The sequence below is a fragment of the Rissa tridactyla genome, chromosome 9 (genome assembly GCF_028500815.1).
Source record: "Rissa tridactyla isolate bRisTri1 chromosome 9, bRisTri1.patW.cur.20221130, whole genome shotgun sequence".
Classification (NCBI taxonomy): Eukaryota; Metazoa; Chordata; class Aves; order Charadriiformes; family Laridae; genus Rissa; species Rissa tridactyla.
Window position 1 is genome coordinate 27,195,521 of NC_071474.1, and position 23,358 is coordinate 27,218,878.

General features: G+C 48.2%; 1 protein-coding gene across 14 annotated transcripts in view; it reads right to left on the reverse strand.

Annotated features, from left to right (window-relative positions):
• MBNL3 (muscleblind like splicing regulator 3) overlaps positions 1 to 23,358 on the reverse strand; it is a 98,673-nt gene that overhangs the window by 9,720 nt on the left and 65,595 nt on the right. For 4 of the 14 annotated variants that reach the window (XM_054213482.1, XM_054213481.1, XM_054213483.1 and 1 more), the window contains 6 exons: positions 16,262 to 16,462; positions 14,559 to 14,795; positions 6,721 to 6,871; positions 4,378 to 4,413; positions 2,199 to 2,293; positions 660 to 733 (listed from right to left, as the gene is read on the reverse strand). In XM_054213482.1, the coding sequence (XP_054069457.1) occupies positions 677 to 733; positions 2,199 to 2,293; positions 4,378 to 4,413; positions 6,721 to 6,871; positions 14,559 to 14,795; positions 16,262 to 16,462 (777 nt within the window). In that variant the 3' untranslated portion in view covers positions 660 to 676. The other 10 variants (XR_008468315.1, XR_008468314.1, XR_008468317.1 and 7 more) reach the window with 8 other exon arrangements.

Genomic DNA, 23,358 nt, shown 5'->3' on the forward strand with positions numbered 1-23,358 from the left:
GTCAAAGAAAAGGACAAACTTCTCCATCGCTCCCACTCAGAGAAGCCCAGGAGCCCAGGACCTGCAGGTAGCGTGAAGGATATGTTGCTTGTGGCACTCATCCTCATCTTAAACACGTACAAAGACCTCTGAAGAAACCCACCATGAGCCAGGCCCCCACTGCAGCTGAACGGCAGATCTCTGCTCGAACCAAGCCAGCCTTGCAGACGCACAGCAGCTGGTGACGACCCAATCCTGCTTACCCCAGGAAAGTATGCCACTAACAGCAAAAGAGAAGTTACGCCTTTTCAGCTGACTCATTACCAGACCAGTCTTTGCCATCAATAGTGCAAATCCCTGAGGCACCTGCAGGCAGCTGGGAGCCACGCAGAGCGAGAGTAACCTGTAAACACAGCCATCAGACTCGGGGGGATGCGAGAGGGGAGGCTACAAACGCCGTAACACAGGAGACACGACAAGGGGATGCTGCCTGTTGTAAGCCGTGGGGCGGGCCCGTATCTGTGCTGCAGCTGCTGTGTTTCAGTTGAGTAGGCGGAATGTGAAGCCACTGGGGTCCCACAGGCTCCGTCCCTCTGCCCGAGCCAGCCCCCCTTTTGGGGGATGCAGCGCCCTCCTACAAAGCAGTCCACCATAGAGAGAAATACCGAAAGGGAACTTACTGTTCTGTCGGGAACTTCTACATCTGTGAAACAAACATGCTGCTACTCAGTTCATCTACTGATAACTGGGATATCTACAGCAAAAAAAACAAAGAACACAACACATTAAAACATTGTCTTGAGATCGGGCTGCTCATTCTGTCTTCAGTTTCAGGTTAGTAAGTACATCAGTGTCTTATAAAACGGGATCCACGCCCAAGATGCCTTTATTTTGCCACACATTAAGTACAACATAGCTGCATCACTACTGATGCCTTGTGTTGATTGTACTGGGATTTTAACTCCATAGACTACGAGTAAGACAGAAATGCCCTGAACTATCTGGCTGAAACAGGACTCACACAGCCACAGAGCAACGCTGCACAGGAATTTCTGCTTTCTTCCCATGACCAGTATGAGTATACTGCTCAACCTGAAAATAACAACAAAGCACAGAAAAACACTAGCAATCCCTACTGTGAGCAGTAAAACACTGCCTAGGTCTTACGCAGGTGAAACTTCTACTGAAAGCCTCGTGACCTTGCGCTAGCAAAAGACTAGAGGAAGCCCCCTGAGATATTACTGACATTTGTCATGGCTAACAGCCTCCTACAGAACAAAGTGACACCCCATTTTCTTTGCAATAGCTCTAAACCTGAGAGCATGACAAATAAAAATGCTAAAATTAGTACTGAGGGGAAAAATTAAAAAAAAAAACAAGAAAAAAAAAGTGTTTGAAATGTTTCTGGTCTAATCGGGAAAAGTTGTGGCACACCAAATTATCAGGAAGCATCACTAGGACAGGTTGTGCATATACAGTTCAGGACTGGTGCGGAAGCAGCCATCACAACTCAGTATCTTCAGAGGAAAGTTTTGGAGAGAATTATGGCTCGGCAGACATGCATGAAATCCTGTACACTTATGGCAGTGCTACAATGGCACGTACTGCACATCCAGAGTCACTTCTGTAGGGATGGGTGACGCTACTGGTGTAAATAAGCTTCACACTTCATAGCCTTGCTCCCAATTTTTTGGGTTTTGGTTGGGTTTGGTTTTTTTTTTTTTTTGGGGGGGGGGGATGTTTTTAGAGTCCAATCTTGCGGTGGGGGGAAGCCACTTTGTGTTTTCACTTCCACTTTCCAGCCAGGAGAGGACATGCCAAAATACCACGGAGGAAGGATGCTCGGGGTGGTATTTCTGCTTGAGACTGAAAGCAGAAGTGCTGCAGGTCTTGACGGTATGGTCAGGAGTTTTACAGCCCGGTTTTTCAGGACCCGAGGGGGCACGGGGGTGTTTTTTTTTGGAGAAGCGCTTGGACCCCTGCCAATCGCCCATCCCTACGCTCCAGCCGGGCTCGCCGCCCATCCCTCACCACCGATCCCCGGACACACGCACACACGCACACACACGCGCGCGCACGCACGCACACACTGCCTCTGCGCGCCCGAGCCTGCGCCGAGCTGAGCGGGTCGGGAAGGCGCTCGGCCCCACGCAGGATCCGGCCCTCGCCCGGTCCTCGAGATCTGAACACGTGAAAGAAAGCCATTGAAAGGGCCAAACCTGATTGGCGGTAGCTGTTGCAGCGAAGGGGACGCTGGTGGCAGGAGTTGTTGCTGCAGACACAGTGGTGGGCGTAGCACCGTGCATCATGGGCACTTTCGGAAGGGAACCATGGAAGCGACATACGGGAGGGTGGAGCGTATATATATATTTTTTTGTTTTGTTTTGTTTTTGTTTGTTTTTTTTTTTTTTAAATGTAACCATGGCAACATGTGGTGGATTTGGGGGCGTGGCAGGAATCACAGCAACAAGCCATGTGACATCGTCATGAAGGACACATCGGGGCGCAGCATGCAATCACAGTGCAAAGCAAGACAGCGTTGGGAAAAAAAATAAACAAGAGAGAAGGGGAAAAGCCAATTACAATTATAATTAAGGAAAAAACCAAAACATTCTCAACACTTAGTACATTTATAAGCAGAACAATGATGTATTAGACTCCAAGGGCCAAATTTCCAAAGGGGGGAGAGGGTGGGTGTGCTAGCAAAAGCCCACATCAGCTCGCACCCGTGGGGAGTTAGACACAGCCAGTGCATGTTCCTTTGGGTGGGGACATTTTGGCAAGCGCACCCTCCCACCCACCTGGGAAAGCTTGTCCCCTTCCCTCCCCACCCTGTCCCCGCCAGCAACCACAGATACATGATGCACTTTGCAGCGACTGCCGCAGCCCTTTCACCGGGTTTTCTTGCCTCTATCTAGCGGGGACAACGTTTCGGCACGGGACAGAGCTGGAGGCATGGAAAACGCGCGGCTGGCAACCCGAGCTCTCTCTGTACAAATTCAGCGTGCTTCCTTTCCACCTAGAGGGTTTGGCAGAACTCCCCTCTTGGAGGGCTGGGGCGGGGGGGGAGGATGGAGAGGGGAGGGGGCCAAGAGGGTAAAATACACAAATGCATCTCGACAGCTACAGTTTGCAGAAAGAGCATCTGGAAGGACAACGCAGCAGCAGGGAGCTTGGCAGCCTCCTGAAGCTGCGCATCCCACGGTGCTGGAGGGGATGCTCCGGGGCACACACGGGCATCCCCCAAACCCAGGGGAGGTTTGCAGGGCTGGGGAGCTCATTCGAAGGTCCTGGCATCCCCACAAACATGCAGCGGGGCAGCAGACTTGCCTTCCCCTCCACCCCAGCAGACGTGGCCAGCCCTGGTGGGGGGCTCCAGCCACGTTGGAGCACATGGGTTGGGGTTTCCTCCAGGCAGAGGTGTGTTTGAAGGGCTCAGCTCCCCATCATGCAAGTGGTGCGTCGTCCCTGCGCTCTAGGGATGGGGAGGTTCGAGAGCAGGGTGCTTAGCCATTCCTGCCAAAGCTTTCAGACCCGCTCCCCAAAAGCCTTGCACCCTCCCCAGGGCTCTTGCTCCTGCCTCTCTCCCTCTGGCTGAAGCAGGCACGCACCTGGATGCTGGTCGTCTTGTATAACCTTGGTTGGAGAATGAAAGCTCAGCTTTCACCCATCCTGCTGTGGCCAGCAGCTGTACACAGAGGGGAAGATCCCTCCAAGACCTGCACAGGTTCCCAGTAGGACCCAGATGCTGAGCCTGAACATCCTGGATGCCTGCAGCAGCAATGAGCATGTGTACTCAGCCCTGACGCCTCACTGCCTCCCACATGCACCAGCATCGGTACCTCCCTATTGTCCCTTGTACCTGCACGGCTGACACTTCACCGAAGAGATGAATCGCCAGCCAGACCATGGTCTAAGCCTTGCTTCTCTCGCTGTACATCAGCGCCCTGGTCTGGCAGAAGGGCTGACCCCAGACGTGCTCCTCCTTAGCACCTTTATTAAACCAGTCCCCTAAAATGTCCTCAGAAGGACAACCAAAAATCCAAACTCTAATCCACCTAATGCCTGATACAAAAAAAATAAACCAACAGGATCCTCCCATTGCTATTTCCTTTTGTTGGATGACTTAAATGGCTTGTAAAGACATTTAAGTGACAATTTTTTATCTCTGCAGCGGAACTAAATAGGCGTGGGAACACATCACCTTGGATTCTCTTATTAGTCACACGAAACACTGCACTGCACAGAAATTAAAAGGGATACAACCATTTAAGCCTCAAAGAAGACAGCGGATAGACAGTCACACCACTCAGCCACCCAGGTTCTCACTGATGCATACTAAACTTGCTGTCTCTTTCAGATTAGGAAAAGTTGAGAAGTTTGTGTAGAAAAACCTACCAACGCTTGCAGTGGGTGTCATGCACAGAACTGACCCTGCACACCATGCATTGAAGCGTGGAAAGATGAACAAAAGGGATATTTCATTAGTGAAGCCTCAGTGTTAGAAATCACTTTAACTAAAAAGCAGGTATTCTCTTTGCAGCATTCAATATTTAAGCACATGCAAACAGATTCTGCATATTGGTACATAAATAGTTTAAAACCAGTTCTAAGAGATCATAGCAAACCAAATTAATTCTTGAATTCTTGTGTAGTGGAGAATATATTTCTTCTCCCACCCTGGTATTAAATTATATGATCTACCCTAGAAATCAGGGTTGTTTGGGTTTTTTTGGGTATCGCGTATGTTGCCTTCTTTCTGATCATGTCAAAAGAAAACAAATTGCCCTTAGAGGAACGTCATGCTCATGTTAAAACTGACTTTCCAAAAGCAATTTCCTCCTGCAAGCTGGGACCAGGATTCGAAGTCTCTAGTTAAAGCTGAAAGAGGCAGGTGTTTTTCTGGACTTGAAGCAATTGTAGTGATGATGCCATTTTCAACAGACGCCCTGACCTTCCCCCCTGCCATGGCAACCCACGATGCCGATCTCTCAATAGCTGAACCGGAGAAACTAAGAAAAGCAACAGCTGACTTTCGCTCCCCTCGGTGTGAGCTCCTACGTGCCTCCTCTCTGCTCTGCTTTCCAGAGCACTGCAACAGCTGAGACCAGACCTGCAGTCTTACGCATGAGGGAAAATGGGGATGCGTAACGTAAATTCATCAGCGATCCGTCCTCTGACTGGAAGTGCGCTGCTCTATCCAGCATTAATGTCTGCAGATGAGAGCCGGTGCCAGCAAACAGACCTGTTACGCATCAGCCCTGCGCATAATTTCATTGCCACGAGCCACGGCACAGCAGCACGCTGAGAGTGCTGGGTGAGAGCTAATTTATGGTGCTCGCATGAGAAACGCATGTCCTTATGTCAACTTTGGCAATGGCGACCTTGAGGAAGAGGAGCGTGTAGCCAGCTGGGGGACTTGGCATTCTCAAAGGCGTCAGTGTTTCCCGGAGAGGTATTTCCCTTGGCACCTAACAGAGCTGCGGTAAGGTCAGCCCAGCCCATCCCCTCCAAGGGCACTTTGCAGAGCACAAGGCGGGAGGCTGATAGCTGAGTCCCTCCCCCTGTCTCTCCGTAAAAACCTCCACTTCCCTGGAAGAACACCTTGGCAGCCGCCAAGTTCTGAGCGTGCCCAAGTGCGCCCATAACAGCAAGGTCACACGAGCACAGGGTCTAGGTCCCAGCTCTGGACCCACACTCACACCTGAGACAGTCTGGTCTCAGTACAGGACTGTCTCTAAAGCTTTTCCCCTGACCGCAAGGAGCGGCAAGGCCAAGGTGCAGGTCCACGGCATTCACCTGGAGGGGCCAGCCCAGAGAAACACTTGGTATATTTTTGTAAATATCATCCAGCAAGTGAATACAGCACCAAACATTAAAAACACTGGGCCTTCATTTTCTTACGATGCTCTGCAATGACAATAATGATACTGAAAAACGAGCGCTCAATTCTGGAATATTCCTAATTCAGCCACTTATAATACTTACTACTCTAAGCAGGTTTTGTTTTTCATTTCAGCGGTTAATTGGCTAGTCATCAGTCACATCTGCCACATCAGTATTTCAAGTCCTTGTATGAATTGCATCTTTCAATTTTACTCCGAGACCTTAAAAGCTGGGAGTTAAATTGCTTTTGAAAAGCTTAGGCTATCGTACTGGTCAAAAGACAAGCAAAAGGGAAATATATGCCTTTAAAGAGGATTATGTAATTCGTATTTACTAAAGAGGAACAGTTCCCTCTGTAAACACCATGGCTGCTGGAACATGTAGGTCACTGAGGCAGAAGCTCAGAAGGATACCTGCAGCTTCAAGTCAGCAGGCGGATCTACATAGAGGCCCGCAAGACATTTTAACATGAGTCTGTGCGAGCGCTACGCAAGAGTCAAAGAATTAATTTGGGATTAACTACTTGAACCATAAGGAGAAGAAACAGCAAGTATGAATTCAAGAAACGTGCAGACATTTTTCTTAGTTTGACTGCTTAAAAAAAAATAATAATCCCCAAACCAAACAAAAAAAGGCTAAGAAGGGATCTTTACAAGTGAAAAGCTCTGAATTGTAGTAGGTGAAGGGGAAAAAAAAAAGAAGTCAAACATTAAACATTAACTTTTCATCCATTTTTACCCCAAAACTACATACTAATACTCTGTTACTAGGGGCTCTTAGAGATCTGCTCATTAGCTCAACGCCTAGGTCATAAAAAGACAACTACGATGCTGGGGAAAGCAATGAGACACTTACCTGTAGGGATGAACGTAGGCTGTTGCAACTGCATGTTGGCTAGAGCCTGTTGGTAGTGGAAAACGCTTGGGTTAAAGACTGTGGTGGCACCATTGTTTTTTTCAAGTGCTGGCCTCTTTGGTAAAGGTTGAAGTGCACCAGGCGGCAGGGCCTGTGGATAAGGGAGTCATTAAAGACAAGCGGAGTGAAAAAAGGGGCCCAGATGTAGGTCAAGCATGCAATAAATAACAGGGGGTCTCGGCTGCGAATCACCTGCAACTGTGACAACTTAGTGAGACAGGGAAGAGAAGGGCGGCTAAATCACAGCAGGAGGAGTAAGTGAAACCACAACTTCACTAGGTAAGCAGTTAGTAAGTGCACCAGGAGGAGGGGTCGAGTTGAGGCAGAGGGATGCTAAGGGAGCTTTTCACCAGGACTGACTTGGGCACACAGGGGAAAAAAAGGCACGAGGAGGAGGAAGGTGAGAGGTGATCACCTGGACAGGGTACTACAAAGAGCAGTTGCAGGCAACAAGTCTTTAAAAAAACCAAACCAGCTAAGAGAAATATAGCAGATGACTACTAAAATCCAATAAAATTAGCATAAGGAACAAATGCCATGGAAGAACAAGGGATGCTTGCCTCTGCCTGTCCCAACACCTCCCTCTACGTACGAGTGCATGTGCGGAAGCGTGCACAGTTGCGTGCAGCCGACCCATGTGTCCAGGCGGTAAAGCCGTAGCTGTCGCCAATTATACCCGTAACATTACGTTCACAGTCAAATGCATTTCCACTCGTCTCGACGTGGTCAAGAACAGGCCTGATTCTCCACCGCCTGCACCACCAGCGGATTTGGATCCACTCCCAATTTCTAGGAGCTGGCCTCCAACAGTTAAATACTGCTCACTCGTCATTAACAATGGAAAAAGCCATTCACAAGTCTGGTGTCTGAACCGAGATTTAGGTGGACCTCGCTATCAGGCAAATCCTCTCTTTTTGTTCTATCACACCACTGGGTTTATTCCACCCTGTCAAACCTGTTTCATGATCAGACTTGGTAAAAAGCATTAACCCGACTCAGGAACTTTTTCTCGGTGAGTTACTCATCATTCACCCAAGCATGTCTCAACAGCAAAGTAGCATGTCAGGTTCTTAGGAGACAGGAATGTTTCTAATGATTTACATCTTTTCATTGTACCCAAGTAGAAACCACATTTTTTTCTCCACATTGTGATAGAAAAGGGTCCTTTTTAATTATGCCCTGCAGTCCTTTTTGCACGTAACGCTCCCGTTGACGTCAATGAGATTTACGCACGTGGAAGTCATGCAGAATCAGGTCATTTCTGCCTAGTTGTGTTAGTCTATATCATGTAGCAAAGCAATGGCTGAAAAACAGGGTTATCACTCCTTTTCTAATTTTTTAGTAGGTGACAGTGAAGGGTAGGTAATGGAGGAGGTTTAGCTAATGAAGGGCTAAGGCTACAAACACACAGTACTCGGAAGAGAGGACATAAGTAGAGATTTTAAAGCGTTATGAAGATCAACACACAACAGAATATAAGCGAAAGCTTGCAACAGTTTGTCACCATCTAGAAACAGGTTTCACTTTAAATTTAATTTGCCATAGGAGACTGCTCATCTGAGAAATGTTAAGCAAGACACTTGCAGGCAAAACATTACTCCATCCTACCTCTTCACATGGTGGCTTTTGTGTGGTTTTAATATTAAAAAAAAAAGAAAATTGGAAGAAGAAATTGCATTTGCAAAACTGCCCTCAGACATGCACACATCCTCTGCTAATGCTAGCAGGCATCCAGTGCTAGCACTAGGACGTAATCTTTCCAGACTTCTTCTGGCTAGAACCAAAAGACAGCAGTCAAACACGGGACAACATTCTCACACACAGACAACCAAAACCTTTTGCTTAAGGTCCGTATTTTGAGAGAAGATCTTTTAGGTAAACCTCTAAGAGTTTCCATTTCTAGGGAAGCCTTCATTGATATCTATGTTAAATCTGACCGTATCTACATCTCGCCTATTTAATGATGGCTGCGTGAACGTTCCTTCAGGCATGGGACAGATTTGCAGCTTGTAGAGACTGGAGCAGCTCCACTTACACAGTGACTGAAGAACTTGCTGCTTAAATTCGTGCTCCTCACTGTGCATGATTGCAAAACATTCTTTTTCAGATGCTTCCAAAATCCCCCTCAGAAAAAAAATTACTAATTATAGCAAAGCAACTCTGCCAGGCACATAATGGACTTTTGACTCTTTGCTTCTTGGCCAAAGGCTGTCACCACTCCAAAATGCCCATTATCCCATAATGGCAGTGCCAAAAGCAGAACAGCTGAAGGCTTTGAGACCTTGCTGTGATGTCCTGGCTCCTTACAGGACAATCCCTGAGCCCAGCGTTGCAGTCAGAGCGAGCATACGAACACCCGCAGGCCATAGGGACGTCAAGGCACAACTGTCTTCCCCATCATCTCGCCAACATCACCCTTGCCCCTAGCCTCCTACAGCCCCTTGGGAGCAAGAGAGAGAAAGCACCCCCACTGCTCCCTCAACAGCGGCTGGGTGGAGAAACCCAAATAAATGCAACATTTCCAAAGCCTTCTAGTGAAATGAGCACACTGCAGCAGCTGCTGTGCAACCTGAAGGCCAGCTCTGCCAGGTGGGCTCTGTGGGCACAGAAGCCAGGAGCCTGTCTCCGTCTGCTTCTGGCTTGATGCAGCCTTCTGGGTCACCTCTCCCATCCCAGCAGTTGGGGGAGCATCCATACAGGAGCACGCCCTGAAGACGCACTCCTCCTGTTGCCAACCCGTCTAATTTCAGATACCAAGGTGCCAGAGGGCCTAGGGATACAGAAGGATCTGGCTTCACCACTTCTTCAGCCCTTGCATTGACGTACGGGCCTAAAGTCAGGAGAACACTCACTGAAAGGCTATCTACAAATGCCCAGGTGTCTAAAATTGCACGCGATTAAGTTGGGGCCAACACAGCTCCTGCACAGGGATCTGGCAGGGACATTGGCGCAAGCGTGTCTCGTCTGAAATGGGCCAGAGTGTCTGTAATGGTCTCGGGACCTGCAGGAACTGTAATAGCTTATGGGGAGACAGTTCTGTCTTGCACCATGTCCTGGTTCTGAAGGAATCCCCCAAGAGTGTCTTGTAGCACCTACAAAAGGCAATGGGAGACTCCTCACCACATTTTGACCTTACCAAATTCTGCAGCAAGTGCCTCTCCACTGCAGGACAGGAGCTAGACTAAATCCTTACTTGGTGAGTTTACCTCATCTCGCTGCTTGGGATTTCCCTCTGGACAAGCTCTGACCATCACAGATGTAGCAGTGACCTCTGACTAATCTTTTCTAACTTTCTGTGTTTGCCGTGTATTTGTGCGCGCACGTTGGTATGCAACCTATGCAACACGATCAGCCTGTCTGCACTGCTGAAAGGGTTAATTCACTCCAGTATCCATGTGATAGCCTGCACCAATCCCAGTGGAACAATTCCCACTACAAAAATGCCAGGCACTCTCTTCTTTTTGCACTGGGAAAGCCACATTCCTGCTGGAACACAAGCATCTGAACAAAGAGGTTTGTGCCACTTCTCTGCATGGCGTGGAAGGCAATCTTTCAGCATGACTGACAGATAAAAATGCGCTGCATGCCAAAGTCAAAATTTCCCACGTGCTGGTGAAAAACCCTCCCTTGTTATTTTTTGCAAGACAAGGGCTGGATTAAACCTTTCCGACAATTTAATTGCACCTCAAAGTTCCCCTCAGATGGCTGTCTCCCGGGAGCAGACCACGCTTTCACCCCTTTGCACTTTGCAAAGTGGGGCTGAGTCCACATCTTCAGTCCAAGGCACTACGAACACAACACGACCGGAGAGAGGGCAGTGGCAGCGCCCATTCCCTGGCGAGGATCATACACGCTCTTATGGCCACCGTGAATCCTCCTCCGGTGCAGCCTTCCCAAAGGGTTCAGAGGAGGTGACACATTCCAACAAGGTGGTTGCAAATCCTCAGATGGTTCAGAGCAGGAAGGCTATTAGAAGTAACTTATCCAATGGGGTTTGTTAAGCAGGAGAGGTCAGGAGGGTAGGGGAGTTAAAGGGCTTTCCCATCCTCCGCCAGACTGTGTCTCCATAGAGAGGTAGCTCTTGGAGGGGGCAGCAAAGCACCGTGCAGGTCACTGCCCGTGCTGGCTTTGGGGATGCGGCTGTGCCAGCCGCCAGCACTGGGGAGTGAGAGGCTGTCACGTCACTTACACCATAATTCCATGACTGCTGGTGAAAGCTGGTCCCTAGCCGTGTTTCCTACTGCTGTTGTCTAAAACCCGGATAAGGAAGCCTCTTGACTACTTAAAAAACCCAAAACCAAGTTTTCAGAGGGGAAGGGGAGCAGATCAGCTCTGCTTCCCAGCTCTGGGAATGGGGAACAACACTGGATTGAAGGCTTCAGGGCTCCCCTGCGTCCACTCTTCCCTCTCCTCCCCTACAGCTGGGCAACAAGTCATTTTTTGTAGGATGCACTGGATCCCTCGTTATTTGTGGTGAACAGGAAAGAGTTGTCTTCTACGGAGCCAGGATGGACAGCAGACTGGAAAGATGACTTTTACCTCACTATGAGTGTAACGAAGACAGGTGGAACGTATTTGAGACTCAGAAAATAATAAAAAACAGCTTATAAAAAGACAGCTTGCAGACAGAAGCCTTGGGAGCGGATCCTGTGCCTGAAGCAAAAGGCACCCATAGCGAGGTCCCTTTGCTGTATGGGGGGGGGAACCAGAGCCAGCTGCAGCAGAAGAAGTCTCCCAAGCTTACCGAACATGACCCAGCACAGATCTATGTGGGTGCTGCTTGGCTCTTTCCCTCTGCTTCTCCTAACGCCAGGAACTGCCAGGACTGGAGAGATCCTGAATTTGTGCCGTTCCCATTGCACAGCACACTGTTTTGCAGGGCAGTACCAGCCGGACCCTGCCGGGCAAGGCTGTGCTGTTGGGCATACCACGAAAAGTTGCTGGATCTGTCCCGCACCACCCAGTCTTCTGGCATACCCAACACACCGCAGACCTAATGAGTTCAATTCTCACTGCACCATCACGTCTCACAACTCCAAAGCTGCTGCTGTTTGAAAAAACACCTCAAAACCCAGCGCTGCCTTCCCCCCGAGGTTGTTCGCTGCCTCCGAAACGCAGCCGGGTTTCAGGAGGCGAAGAGCAGCCTGTAAACAGATGGGTCCAGGGCACAGAATTGGCATATCTGAGTGGCCACTGCAACATTTCTGTCTGGGATGGGCAGTCTCCCCAGGCACTAACACCACAGACCAAGCGCGGACGGAAAGCTTTCATGCAGACTACGATGGTTACGTGCAAAGCGAGAAGGTGAAAGGTCCAAGTACCAGGTCAAAGGTTGCCTCCAGCGGTCGCTTCAGTGATCTGACAGCTGGCTGAGTCTTAATTAGCAGGCAGCGAGCACATGATGGCAATGGGCCAGGGAGGGGGGTCAAGCACAGTAACAAAAACAGCAAGCAGAGGTGTGTCAAGAGAGAGCAACATTTTGGGGAGGCGAAGAGAAAGGAAGAAAAAAAAAAAAAAAAAGAATGCATTATACAATATATTAAAAAGACGAGGCATGCACAACGTGGGGTGGCTGAGTAATTACCTGGCCTAGCAGCTAGTCAGCTATTCTGCCTCAGTAAATTTGAAAAGTAAAGAAACATCATCATGGGACGTGTGCTGCAGAGCATCCTCACTGCAGCTGGCACAGCAGGTGAGGAGCGCCCAGGGGATCAGCACCCGCAGGGGGATTTGCGCTGGGCTTCAGCCCTCATTCTGCAGCTCCATGCCATGCAGAGGTCAGCGGGAGCGCTTCTGGCAAGGGAAGGACCACCGGTAGAGAAGGGAGGTTCAAGCCCGTGCTTCAGGCCATCTTCAACTGGAGACTATGAGCCTGACCCAGTTGGACCTGACTTTGCTGCACAGACTTCAACCAAGTGTGTCAAGCTACTACTTGTGCATGTCAAGTAAGCACAAGACGAGGTCCCTCAGAGAGATCTTCTGAATTTAGGTCTGAAGTAATTCAAAATCTATTTTAGAAGGTACACCCATGTGTCTGGCATGTTTTTTTTGATCCAAGAAAACTGGGCACCATTCTTCCCTTTATTAAAGTCTTATTCCTCAACAGGTACAGTAAATGCATCAAACCTTGAAAAGTCAATGAATAATGTAAGCTGTTTTGGTAGCAGGGGTGATGCAACAAGACATCAATAAATATTTTAAAGGTTCTAGTTAACAGCATACAAATAAGGTTAATTACATTTTTAAGAGAAGCCAGTGGCATGAATAAAACATGCACTGGCTTTGGTTTAGTAGCAGTGTCCTAGATAATTAGTGAAAAAGTAAAGATTCAATTGTAAAAACGCAAGTTTCACTTCAGAAGGTTATTTTTCAACAGACCTGGGCTCTTGTTTCAACAATAACAAAAATAGCAAGAAATCTAATAAATAAACTCTGCAGGACAAATAAATATTGCAGTATAAACTGGTTCTTCAAATTACATTCCAGATAATATTGATGCTACAAGGAGGGCAAGTTGTTTAATTTCTAGAATCTTCCTGGTTTTGCATCATGTTTCACCATGAATGAAAAGCAACCTCTTTAACTGTCTTTAAGAAAAAAAAAAAAAAAAGATATTTAGAAAAATTTTAGTAGCCTTACTTTTAAATCAGAAAGGAGGCAAGAACCTTTTTAATATTAGTTATTAAAAAAAATAATTATCACAGAACAGATGAGGTCGGAAGGGACCTCTGAAGACCATCTGGGCCAACACACCACCCTGCTCAAAGCAGGGTCAACTAGAGCAGCTCGCTCAGGACTGTGTCCAGGCAGGTTCTGAGTATCTCCGAGGACGAAGCAACCTGTTGCGGTGTTTGATCACTCTCATGGTAAGAATTTTTTTCTTATGTTGAAACGGAATTTCCTGAATTCCAATTTGTGCCCATTGCCTCTTGACCTTTCAACTGGGCACCACAGAGATGAGCCTGCCTCCGTCGCCTTTACTTTCCCCATCAGGAGTTTACACATATGGGTAAGATCCCCCCAGGGCTCTTCTTCCCTCCCCAGGCTGAACATCCCAGCTCTCTCACCTCTGGAATAAACACGTTCCATTAAACCAAATCCAACAGAATGGCAAACATCTACTCCAGCTATGAATCTGATCTAGTAAGTCTTCCTTGACTTGTTTTTAGAGCTGTAGATATTAGAAGGCGCAATTCAAGCTGAAACGCAGGTGGGACCATCTCTACCAGGTCCAAAGTAACAACCAAGTCAGGAAGTCACCCTTGGGTTTGAGCCCGGTCATTTCACTAAGCCTCAGGAAAGGCATCAGGCACAAGTTCGCTAAGTTCCAACAACTGATATTTTGTCTGCTTTTAAGTCAGTGGAAATTTTGCTACTGACTTCAACAGGCCAGGATCCCCCTAGAAAGGATGTATTATGGGATGGGCAGTTTTTGCTTTTGTTGTGTACTGAGGAAGCTAAACTGACACCTACAACTTAGCCAGGGAAGGTGTTGGTTCCAGGTGCTGCTGTACGTACATTCATGTCACGTCATGACGTCATGTCAGAAAATCGCAGGGTTTGCACCACGTCCCTAGCTGGTGAGAAGTACTGCGCCACTCAGGGCTTCATGCTATGGTGAGCACACAGAAAGGATGAAGAGATGCGATTCGTACTGCACGTGCTCTCAGCTCTCCAGTCAGCCATTTACAAAGCACTCTACTTTCCACAAGTGACACGTATGACACAAATGAGATCACTTAGCGATGGAAATACAGCTTGAGAAGAGTTCTGCTTACCATTGCAGCTGCAGCTGTCTGGTTCACCTGATGTTGAGCTGCCTTGATTTTGGCTTGCAGGTGTGCAGGGGGATGAAAGTACTTGCATTTCTCCCTAGAGCACCGACCTTTGATGTAATCCATGCAAACTGTAACAGTATTTTCATTTGTGTCTATCATTGCAATATCTATAGGGTGAGCATAGCGGCAATCATTCTCACCACGTGTGCAATTTCCACGCTGAAACTCTCGACAAACCTTAAAAGAAAGTCACATTGTTGAAAGTCACATCAAGTTACTCTTTGTTCAGCATTTTCAACACATAGTTATCGGTTCAGTCGGCCACATTAAACTACGTGCGTATGCTAAATCCATGCTCATCTTGGGTAGCACATATACCAACAGTCACTGGGGCAACTGGTGCTCCTCACAGCTGGTGCAGGGTACGAAAAAACCCACAACACTACCAAGGCTGATCACCAAATGCAAGCGAAGTACAGAATTTGTGCAGAATGGAAAGTGACCCCCGGGAAGCCCGTATCATTTTGCCCAAACTTACGGAGCTCAGGATTCCTCCTCTGCCTCTAAAGCTTAAATGTTAATAACTCTGCCATTTGTGTCTCAGATAGATTATGTATTTGTTATGGAGCATAATCCCTGTTAGGGTATTTAATTCTAAATGTTGCATGGTGCTGTTATTTGCAACAAATTAAATCTTTCCAAATTTTTCCTTAAATATAAGAACCTCTTTCACATAAATAGTCTTACTGCCCTCCACAGTAAATCTCTGACCCTGGGGTTACGTGACAGGGCATTTGATTACACTGCAATGCGTTTGTAAGGTGTTACCAAAATTGCTAGCTTTATGAAGATACTGCAGATCCTCGTAAGTCATGAGCACTGAAGCAGCAAAGTCAGAGAAAAAGGTTTCACAATACAGATCTGCAAGGTTTCCTTGTCTGAGGAACTAAGAGAAATTGCTGAGGTCTATAGCTGATGGTATAGATCATGCACCAGTGCGCTCTGCGCTCTCAGACTCAGCGCAGGGAAAGATGAGACATCATCTGAGAACAGAAGGAATCAGCAAAGCAATATAAAGTACGTAACACAAAACAACGTGTTTTGAAATTACACCCTTCTCCGCTACCTTTCTGGGTTATAATTTATACCTGCAGGGGCCTCTGAATTCAGGTCCTCAGCCCTTATCTGCTGCAAATCCTCTGCTTAGGGTTTGAAAGACATTTACAGCTCCTGCAACACCAAGGCCCAGCACGTCCAGCCAGCTGGGCAGGGAAGAAGATGTCTTTCCAAAGCCCCGTAGCCAGCATTTCCAGCAGCGTAATGCTTGAAGCATGCTGTAAAAGCTCCGTAAACCGATCTCAAGATGAGCAAAGTGTCTGTTACTTCCAAAACATCTCCCACTCAACTCAGTGAAAGGGCAGACCATCTACCTGCATTTTTTAGTGTGGTAGATCACACAGAAAACAACCACCCCAGCCTTACTCGAATGCGCCCTGAAATCAGAAGACTGCTCCCAAATTTCCAGTGACTTCCAAGGATTTGGAATCAGACCCCCACATGAGAATCTGCTCAAGCAGAGAGCGGCAGACTGCGTGGGGAAAGCTGCAAGTTAAACTCTGCACTATGCTGCATCGGGTCATTCTAGCAGACAGCAACAGCCCTGTTCTTTTCTGTCAGCAGTATCATATCAGACGTTCAAATACCTCCAGTTTATCCGTACGCATCAGTTTCTGCCCAGCAGAGCCTCCTGGTACTGTAACAGTAGGATTTCCGGAAACCAGGACAGGAGTATTTGGTAAAAGCTCTGCAGGAACCAAGCCCATCCCAGGAGAAACATGACTCAGGTAGGGACTAAAAGCCATCGTGGGGCTTGTTGCAAGTGATGGAGTCACAGGAAACGTTGTCTGCATATAGAAAGAGAAAAACCAAAATATTAGTCAAAAAGCTCTGTCTGGGATCACCCATCAAAGCCTTCAATCCTTTTACACAATTTGATTAGCAACATCAAAATGCTGTGCTCTCCAATCTGTTCACTTATCGCCATTTACTTGCGATCCATTTGTTTCTCCTGACTCACGGATTTGTGACTCATCCTGAACACAAGGCATCTTTATTTGTCAGATCAAAGCATACTGATGATTCTTATAGTTTAATGACACAATTAAGGATTTCATGCCAGCAATTAGGGCAGGCCCAAATTAAACAGACTTCTCATTCCCAAATACGTGTCTTAGCTTCTGTATGTCTACACCGCAATGCTGTACGGAGACCCTGAGACAAACTGCAGCTCCAGGACCTGGAAGCAGGTAACCCAATTAGCTACGTGGTTGAATTCACCATCAGCCTGCACCGAGCTCAGCGTTACCATGGCTAGTCTGGCCTCGGGTAGACAAATAGGATCACTTAGAGTCAGACAAAGCATCTCTGCTACGGTACACTTGGAGGTCTACCGTTCCGCACATCGGAATTTGTTTCAGACTGTCAACAGCCTCCAGACAAAAACCATTTTGCAGGAGCATCCAGAGTCTATGCTCCACGTGAATGGCAGCAACAGGACACCAAACTAACTAGTGTCACAATCTGCCAGACCTCATGGCTTTGTCAAGAGCAGGTGGGTCGTGGGCTTGGAAGAGTCAAGGACAGAGCGTACCAGATGAGGTGTCTCAGGTGGGCTAGCACAAGGCCCAGGAGCCCAGCTGTGCTGTGAGGAGCGATGTCCCCATGAGGAGACAGACCAACGAGCCATAAAGATCTTGACTGCTTCTGATCCCTAAATGGCATTGGGCAGGCCCTGCAAGCACAGCAGGGCTTCAGTGCTGGCGGCCAGAGCAGTCCCCCAGCCTGAACTGGGGAAGGAGCTGCCCTTCCGCTAGGCAGGCAACACCACACCAAACTCCTAAGAAGCTGCTCAGTTTGAAGTCTGAGCACAGCCCCTATAGCTGGGGAGTTTGTAAGACCATAAAGCACCAGACCTGACGCGTGTTTGGGAATGAAACCAATTCCAGCTGATGGAAAATCCCCCCTGCAGACCAGAGCCTGCAAGGCAGCACTCCTGCTCCTCAGCAGGGGCTCAACTGGCCCTGGGGCAAGCAGCCTGCCACTCACAGCCCTTGGTATCTTCCCATCGCTGCTCTGCTCTGACCTGCTCCGCTGTCAGCTCCGGGTTACAGTTAAAGCTGTTCACATTTGCAGGCATACGTGATGCCATCCTTGGTAGCTAGAGCCTCCACACGGCAACAAATGCAAGTGTGCTTACAAAATGGCCTGGGGTGGGTTTTTTTGGCCACACACACCACCACCCCCCCCAAACCCCTTGCTTTTATTTTTGTACTTCTAGCCTTGTGGGTTTCTAAAAGAAAGCATACATGGACAGTGTGTTTCTCGACAGCATCTTCGTACCAGTACTTTCATACGCTAGGCAACACTTTGCTTGCTGCGGTCTGGAAGAATCCAGCCCACAGTACCACCAGCCAAGCTGTCCTAACCTGTCTTTGCTTAACGACGACCCCTTCCTAAGGTCAGAGTGACAGCGAGCAGCTCCTGAGATGATGGGAAAAGGGATGACAGGTCAATTCCAGCATACGTCCCACTTTCTCCCCCACGATGAGGAGACACAGCCTCCTGAATCAGCAGTGCTGGGTGCTTTAAGTGTAGCAGAACCAAATAATCCTCTCTCTGGGATGGATTTACAATTTTCCTTCTTTTGAGCCTGAGCCAAGCCCTGCTGCAGCTGATGGGAGACTTTAACCACTAAACCCAGAGATCCTCCAGTCCACGGCCCTTTATTAAATCATTTTCTTCTCTCTTTCAGTTCTCCTTGGCTCCCAGACATCTTTGAGCTTTTGCTGCTGGAAAAGCTCTTTACGGATCTTCAAACGCTGTGACTCCCTCAATGCTGTAGTGAGAAGGCAGCATCCATTGGACTGTTTTCTTTTGTGCAAGCACCGGTAATTACAGTGTCGTCTGTCTGCTGAACTTCTGTCACCATTTGCACTGTAAATGCTGTTTTAAGGGGTTTCTCCAGCCTAGCCAGTTTGCACGGGATTACGCTGGGGCCCAACAGATGCTGTCAGTACGTATTTTTGTGTACCCATAGTAGCCCAAACCTTGCAGTACATGTGGCTTGCACAAACGTGCAGGCAAATCTACCCCTATGTGTTTCCAGCACCCAGTACAGCAGGAATCTCGGGCATCCTGACAGAGGACGTGTGGCACAGATATTCCTCCAAAACTTCAGGAGATCCTTTAAGGCAGGCTGTCCCTGCCTGGGCTCCCACACAACCAGGAGCCAGCCCAAGGACCAAGCTGGTTTCTGAGACAGGGGGGAGATGTTCCTCCCTCTATTCAAGTGGAGAATGCCAGGGCATTTATGCAGCCAGGGAGGAAGGCTGGGGGCTTGCAATGCCTCACACTGAGTGAATTCAACAGAAACTGCTGGGAAAGGGTGTGAAACATTTGCGAAGAGATGATATATGAGCCCCTCTACCAAAGCCACTACAAACTGGAGGCCGGTCCTGCTACCCAGAACACAGTCCCCATCTCCAAGGCTGTTCCCTCAAGAGCAGCCCCTCTGCTCACTGGGAACAACTGGCATGGGCCAAGGCGTCTTAAACCAAGCTGAGGTGAGCAAAGATGTCCATGAAGAGCAACCGAGGAGTATGACCTACTCCCGATCCTGGGACCTGCGGAGAGGTGCACAAAGGAGCAGGATGGGTTTTTCTTTGTCACTGCTGCTACTTATTCACCCATTTCCATACCCTGGCACCTGCTGCCACGTTCCCAAGATTCTGCCTGCCTGAACTGTGTGCCCAGGGCTGCCAACTGAATGGGACCGCTCTGCCCCACAGCCTGTCCGTGGGCAGGGGACCGACACAGCAGCCATGCAGGCGTCTTCAGTCGAGGCACAGCTAGAGACCTCGCAGACCTTGCTCAACACATTACACTTAAAAGCATTGGGTTTTTAAGTCTGAAGTTTGCTACGCACACTGAAAACTGCTCCTTTGTAAGCTGGCATCAGGGAGCTCTGTATTTATTGTGGCTGACGAGGGGAAAAGATGGGCTGTGCTCATTGCCAGCCCCGACTGCCTGTCTTGGATTGGGAAATCCAGTCTGGCTCATGCATCAGTACCAGTAATAAAGATGCTGCCAGCCAAATCTCTCCTCCTTTTATGTCTGTGCAGGTCCCTTGTGCCAGGCCTGTCCTGAGGGAATTCGAGTGAGTTTCTTCCTTGCAACCAGAACATCACTGTAATTTCTACTCCAAATGGCACTGCTCTCCTCAAATGTGTCCCATCCACCTCTTGTGATTGCACCCAGCCAGGAGATCTGACAGATAAATATTATCACTATACACTAAAAAAACCCTCTCAATTTAGTTGCTGTTGTGCTCTAGGGCAAAATAGAGGGATTGAAAGTATCACCACTTACCGCTTGAAGCTCTTGCAAATTCAGGAAATACAAGGGCAGGTTTCCCTGCAAACTACCTTTTATTAACCACAGCACATGCAGACACTACCAGTAACTCCTGAGCGGAGGCAAACAGGCTACAGAGCAGCGGCAGAGGGGTGCAGACTGGTAACAGCTCACAAGACTGGTTTACTGAGTATTAAAATGCTTGTGAGAATAAAAAAAAAAAAAAAGAAAAGCTGAAATGACTCCGGCAGCTCTGAGCTCCCTGCAGACTCTGAGCACAGGAGCCGAAGGCGTAAGCAGAGAGAAGGGACCATCCCAGGGAGGGGTGTTTGTCACCACCAGTGATGGCAGAACCTAGAACAGCTGATTTTGTTAACAAACTAGAAGTTGCATTCAATTTGCTTAGCAGAAATTGTGCTAAAGCTAGAGAAGAAACACAGGGTGGGTGTGAAGAGGAAGGCAGAGGAGCGGCTGGTGTTTTGTCGAACACAAGCACTGTCTCAGCTGGGAAGTGTTGATTCTGAGTTACCTCAGAACCTAAGAAGGGAAAGCCTGAAAATGAGAGACCCAGTATAAATACAGAGGTGTTGACGACCTGAAGGAGGGGAGACAGGGTTTCTGCTAAGCAGCTACACATGGAAAGCACACAAAAAACCAGTGACAGCTTTTATTATAATCTGGTGATAGAAACACAGGAGATAAAGATCTCACACTGCCAAGCCTGAAGACCCTGACATTGAAAACATAATTGATGCTGTTCAGGAAAAGCAAAAACCTGTGTTCCCCTCCAGTGCAACTGCATGGGGTTGGCTGTAAAGCCACCCCTCTAACGTTTTTACTGAATGGAACAAACGCATGCCCAAAATACCTATCAAAACATGCTCCAGCACTCCTTCCAAGCCTCACTGGCCAACCAAGTGCGTTGGTCACCCTGTGCTTTAACCTCTCAGTCAGCACCAAGGGGCAGCAGCAGGGTCCTGCTGCCCCAGCGGGTGGTGCAGGGCTGGGTTAAAGCCTGGGTTGTCTTCAGGAGCATGTGGGACTCAGAGCTGTCAAGACACCTGGAGAGACAGTCCTGGCTACGCAGACCTTGACAGGAAGAAGAGATGAAGGCTTGAAAACAAAGCGAGGGGAAACGACTTGGCAGGGCAGCAGCAGAAGCAGGTGTGTCAGCATGGCTGTGCTCTACCCAACTGCTGGTTCAGACACAGCTGATGGCGGCGCCTCGCAAGCCACTGCCCTGGTCCACCAGGTTAATTCAGAGCCAGTGCTGAGGCACCTCCACAGCCAGCTCCAAAAGTCTGTCTCGCACTGCTGCAAAGGGACAAAGTGAAGGTGGGGATCAGGCCCAGGGTGCAGCGCTTTTTGGGTGGCCTTGCTTTGGCACGCACGTGGCTCAGAGACTGTATCTCAGAAACCAGACATGGCATCGGTCAAAATGGCTCTCCATGTCGATGCTGGAGCCCCGCTCTATCCACCTTCAATCTGACTTTTACGCAGTCTTAACAGAGACAGAGGCACGAAAACAGCCCAGAGAGCTTCCAGCACAGCTCAACCAAAGCCAGCAGTCAAGGTGAATTTGGACTTTCAAAACCCAAAACTTTTACTAAAGTCTTCCTACTTGGTACCTACATCGTCTCTCCAAGGTCCCTCTGAGACGAATACACCAATGCTGAGTAAATACGCTGCTCCATGTCCTTGTCTGACTTGTTTTAAAGTACTATAGGAAGCAGTCTGTTTGAAACTGCACCACGGGCACCAAACGTTTATGTGATTCTCAGCTTTGCACGGATGGTTAGCCGCAACCTCAGAGAGCAACCAGAGACTTCATAAGCTCACACTAGCAGCCATTAATTCACACCTCGCAGGTTCCGTGAGCAGCGTGCAGCAGGCAGCCCACCTGGGACACGGTTCTTCTCCGAGCAGTGCCTTCATTAAACAGCCATCATCAGGGTCCTGGCTCTGGGTTCAACAGGAAGATTAGCTCTTGCTGGATGTCAGCAGTGGTGCAAGAAGATCTGGTGGTGAATGTTCAGATGCAAGCTCACAGACAGACACATTCAAGGTCATTTCAGGAAGCATGGTGAGAAGCTGCTATGTCAAGTGCTGTTTTGGTTGGGGTTTTTTGGTCAGGGTTTTTTTTTTTTTTTTTTTTTAACATGGTAGATTTTCTAGTGAAAAAGCACTTCAAAATGTCTAAGCATTCAGCTATTGTTTGGAGCTATATAGCACACTGTTCCAAACCTCGTGTCTGGCAAGCATCCCCCAATTAAGCAGGCATCCCGTTGATCAGCTTTCTAATCACATGGGATTTGTTCTGCTGCTGCATCTGATATAATATTTTCTGCTTTGAAGAATTTCACGTGTCGCCAGGAGGCCCCACCCTTCTCCATTTAGAGAGGAAAAAAAAAAAATTCTCAAAGCCCGCTTCCACTGGCAGCATCTTCAGGAAATCAAAGGCAGGTGAAAGAGCAATCTCTTGTTTGTCCTGAAATTGGTGTGGAGCAAGTCGGGCAGCAGGAATTAGACCAAGAGCTCGTTTACTCCGCACAAAAAGGAGTGTGGGAAAGCAGGAAGGGAGCAGTCATCGCAGAACAAAGTTTTATTTTTCTTCTTTGCCCAGGTCTCCCTCATGGCACAATTCAGAAACCAGGGCCCTTTCTCATCAGATAAGGTTACCTCTGAAATGAGAGCACTAACCAGAAAAACCAACAGATTCAGTCTCAGAGGTAATTTAAAAGGCAGGAGTGAAGTTGCAGTAGTGAACTGGACCTGCAAGATTGCAAAATGGGAAGATGGGAACTTTCCAAAGAGGAAATCCCAAAGATGTTTTGAATAGCCAGCCAAAGAGCGTCCACTGTGAATTCCCCACAGAGGAAAACCCCAAACAGGAAAGGTTTTCTTTTGGTATAGGGCTAGGAAATCAGTGCTACCATTTTGTCGGAATTCAGGATTTCCTTCTGATGCGTGTGTACTTTCAAACTCCACAAAAAGAGGTGCAAAGATTAGAGCAGATTAGAGATTAAGGCATAGAGCAACTAGACTTTTTCTGTGGCCCATTTTCTCTCTGCCTTACTTTTCCATCTTCGAAATGGGAAGAATAAACAGCATTTTCCTAGCTTACACAGCAGAGCAAAGATAAAGCTGCTAACACAAACAGGATGCCCAGAGTGAGGGCGAATATGGAGAAGCCTTCACAAGATAGGAGAGGAAATGGCTGGGCACCATCATGAAGGAACACTGGCCAGCTTTCCCCACTGAAACACAGCTCCTATACCAAACAGCACAAGAGTCTCCAACAAGGAAGAACCTCTGCTGTGATGACAGGCTGAAAGAGTTGGGGGGGTTCAGCCTGGAGAAGAGAAGGCTCCGGGGAGACCTTAGAGTC